The 1,875-nt window shown below is 45.0% G+C and overlaps 1 protein-coding gene across 1 annotated transcript in view; it reads right to left on the bottom strand.

Moving 5' to 3' along the window:
• Positions 1-1,234: 1,234 nt before the first annotated feature.
• Positions 1,235-1,875, bottom strand: part of NKIRAS1 (NFKB inhibitor interacting Ras-like 1) — a 12,661-nt gene continuing 12,020 nt past the window's right edge. The window contains exon 4 of the mRNA XM_009074041.1: positions 1,235-1,661. Coding sequence (XP_009072289.1) covers positions 1,422-1,661 — 240 coding nt within the window. The 3' untranslated portion in view covers positions 1,235-1,421. The remainder of the gene's footprint in view (positions 1,662-1,875) is intronic.

Genomic DNA, 1,875 nt, shown 5'->3' with positions numbered 1-1,875 from the left:
GCAAATATTGCTTGTGGTTTTGCTGATTCACAGTGAAATTCTCAGTATTTGTTCAAAACAACCTTAATTCAGTGGAAGATGAGGGAACTGGGTACTTCAGTTCACTCCTCCTCCCTGCTCTTGCCTTCAAATATGAAGGAAAGCTAGCATCACTTACTACAGGAGGTGGTTAGATGCCAAAAGCTGGGCATGTTTCTGGGAACAGTTGCTCTCCTGTCCCTCTATGTATACCCTTTTGTTCAGTTTACTGACAGGCTGACCCAGGACAGCAGATTCCTGCAGCACAGGTTTACTGGCCTTGAGTCAAATACAGCACATATATTTGTGCTCCTGCTGCTGAACAATGTGTGAGGTATGAAGACCGAGGCCATTTGTATAGGCATTTCTGGGCATTTGCCGTGGGTATGTTCCCAAAAGGCAGCCTCCTGCACTCCCTAGGCCCCTCTCACAGAGCAGCACAGGTTGTTATCTGGCCTGTAGCTTTGGATGGAGGGTGGATTGCTGCAGCTTGGCTGAGCAGCTGGGTAGGAGTGTCATGCAATGCACTAAGCAGAGCCCAGGCAGTACCTCCTGCGTACAAAGTTGCTCTATATAATTTATCTGTAAAATTATCACCTATGTGAATGTGACTGATTTGTACTGGGCATGCTGAAACAAACCCACGCACAGCTATGTTGTCCTTCAGGTCGCAGTTAAATTAATGAGTGCTCGGAGAGCTTTTCTGGTTTGTACAAATGAATTCCCAAGCTGAAAGCACTACTTGCCAGACTCCGCTGACAAGCTTCATGTTGGGATAGATCTGTTGAGTATTTCCCACAAGATGGGGGGAGTTTAGTTTTGTTTGGTTTGCTTTCTTCTTCCAGACACTAGCAGAACTTCAGCAGTTAAATCTGGTAATTGTTCCTCCTGCCCTGTACCATTCTCCTGCAAAAACACACTGACCTCAGCCTCCTGCAGCATGAAAAAGCCCTGTGGCCCTGTTTAAGGTCAAGGTAAAAGAACTGTTACCATTACAAACACACCATTTCTCCAAACTGAATGCTTTATTGCAGCTAATACTATTTGTGACTAGAGGCTGTAGATCTGCAGGGGGATTGCTTAATGATAAGCTTGTTGATTTGTCCCTCAACATGGCTATATCCAGGCATAGTAAAAGCCCCTGCTAGAGACTTGTCCCTCTATCCCTCTCTCCTCGGTAACCCTTATTGCAAGATAACTGCTCTCATAAAGTGCTTTTTGAGGCTTTTACCACCAGCAACTTTTTCAAGCCAAGTCTGTGAGAAGGAAGGATACTTCTTAGCCATAAACTTGCTGATTTTATTGCTGAATGAGATTATTGCTTTAAGTGAAATTGCAAGAAGCAAATGGCACAGAAAGGACTTAGACTGTGACCTGGCAGCAGGAGACAATGCTAAGATAGCCTAGTTATCACAGTTATTCCCTTTGCTCTTCCTCCCCGGCAAGGGAAATGTTGATTTGTTCTGGGACTGGGACAGTTTGCTAGCTAAGAAGGTGAAGGGTTCAAGCAGTGTTTTCCGATCTGTCACAGTCACTTCCCACAGTCTCACTTTCTCAGCCCTTGCCCATTGCTGTGCTGCTTCTGCATCCACTTGCCTTTGGTCCAGGAGGTCAGTTTTGTTTCCCAAGACAATAACTGTTACCTACAAACCAAATGAGAGGGTGAGCTTTATACTAAAAACATCCACCAGTCACAATCCTTTTAAATAGCAGGCAAGTAGCAACAGAGTTCAGACCTGTTCTTTAAGTTGCATGTAGTTTGGAAGATCAGGGTCTGGGATTTGAATTAGCCTCATCTACTTGTGGGCTGGGAGCTTGTTTTAGACATAGGATATGCAGGACTTCCCCTTCTCCCTG

The sequence above is a fragment of the Acanthisitta chloris genome, unplaced genomic scaffold, assembly GCF_000695815.1.
Source record: "Acanthisitta chloris isolate BGI_N310 unplaced genomic scaffold, ASM69581v1 scaffold20324, whole genome shotgun sequence".
NCBI classification, from domain to species: Eukaryota; Metazoa; Chordata; class Aves; order Passeriformes; family Acanthisittidae; genus Acanthisitta; species Acanthisitta chloris.
Note: the sequence above shows the minus strand (reverse complement) of the source record. Positions and strands in the feature narration are given on the sequence as shown.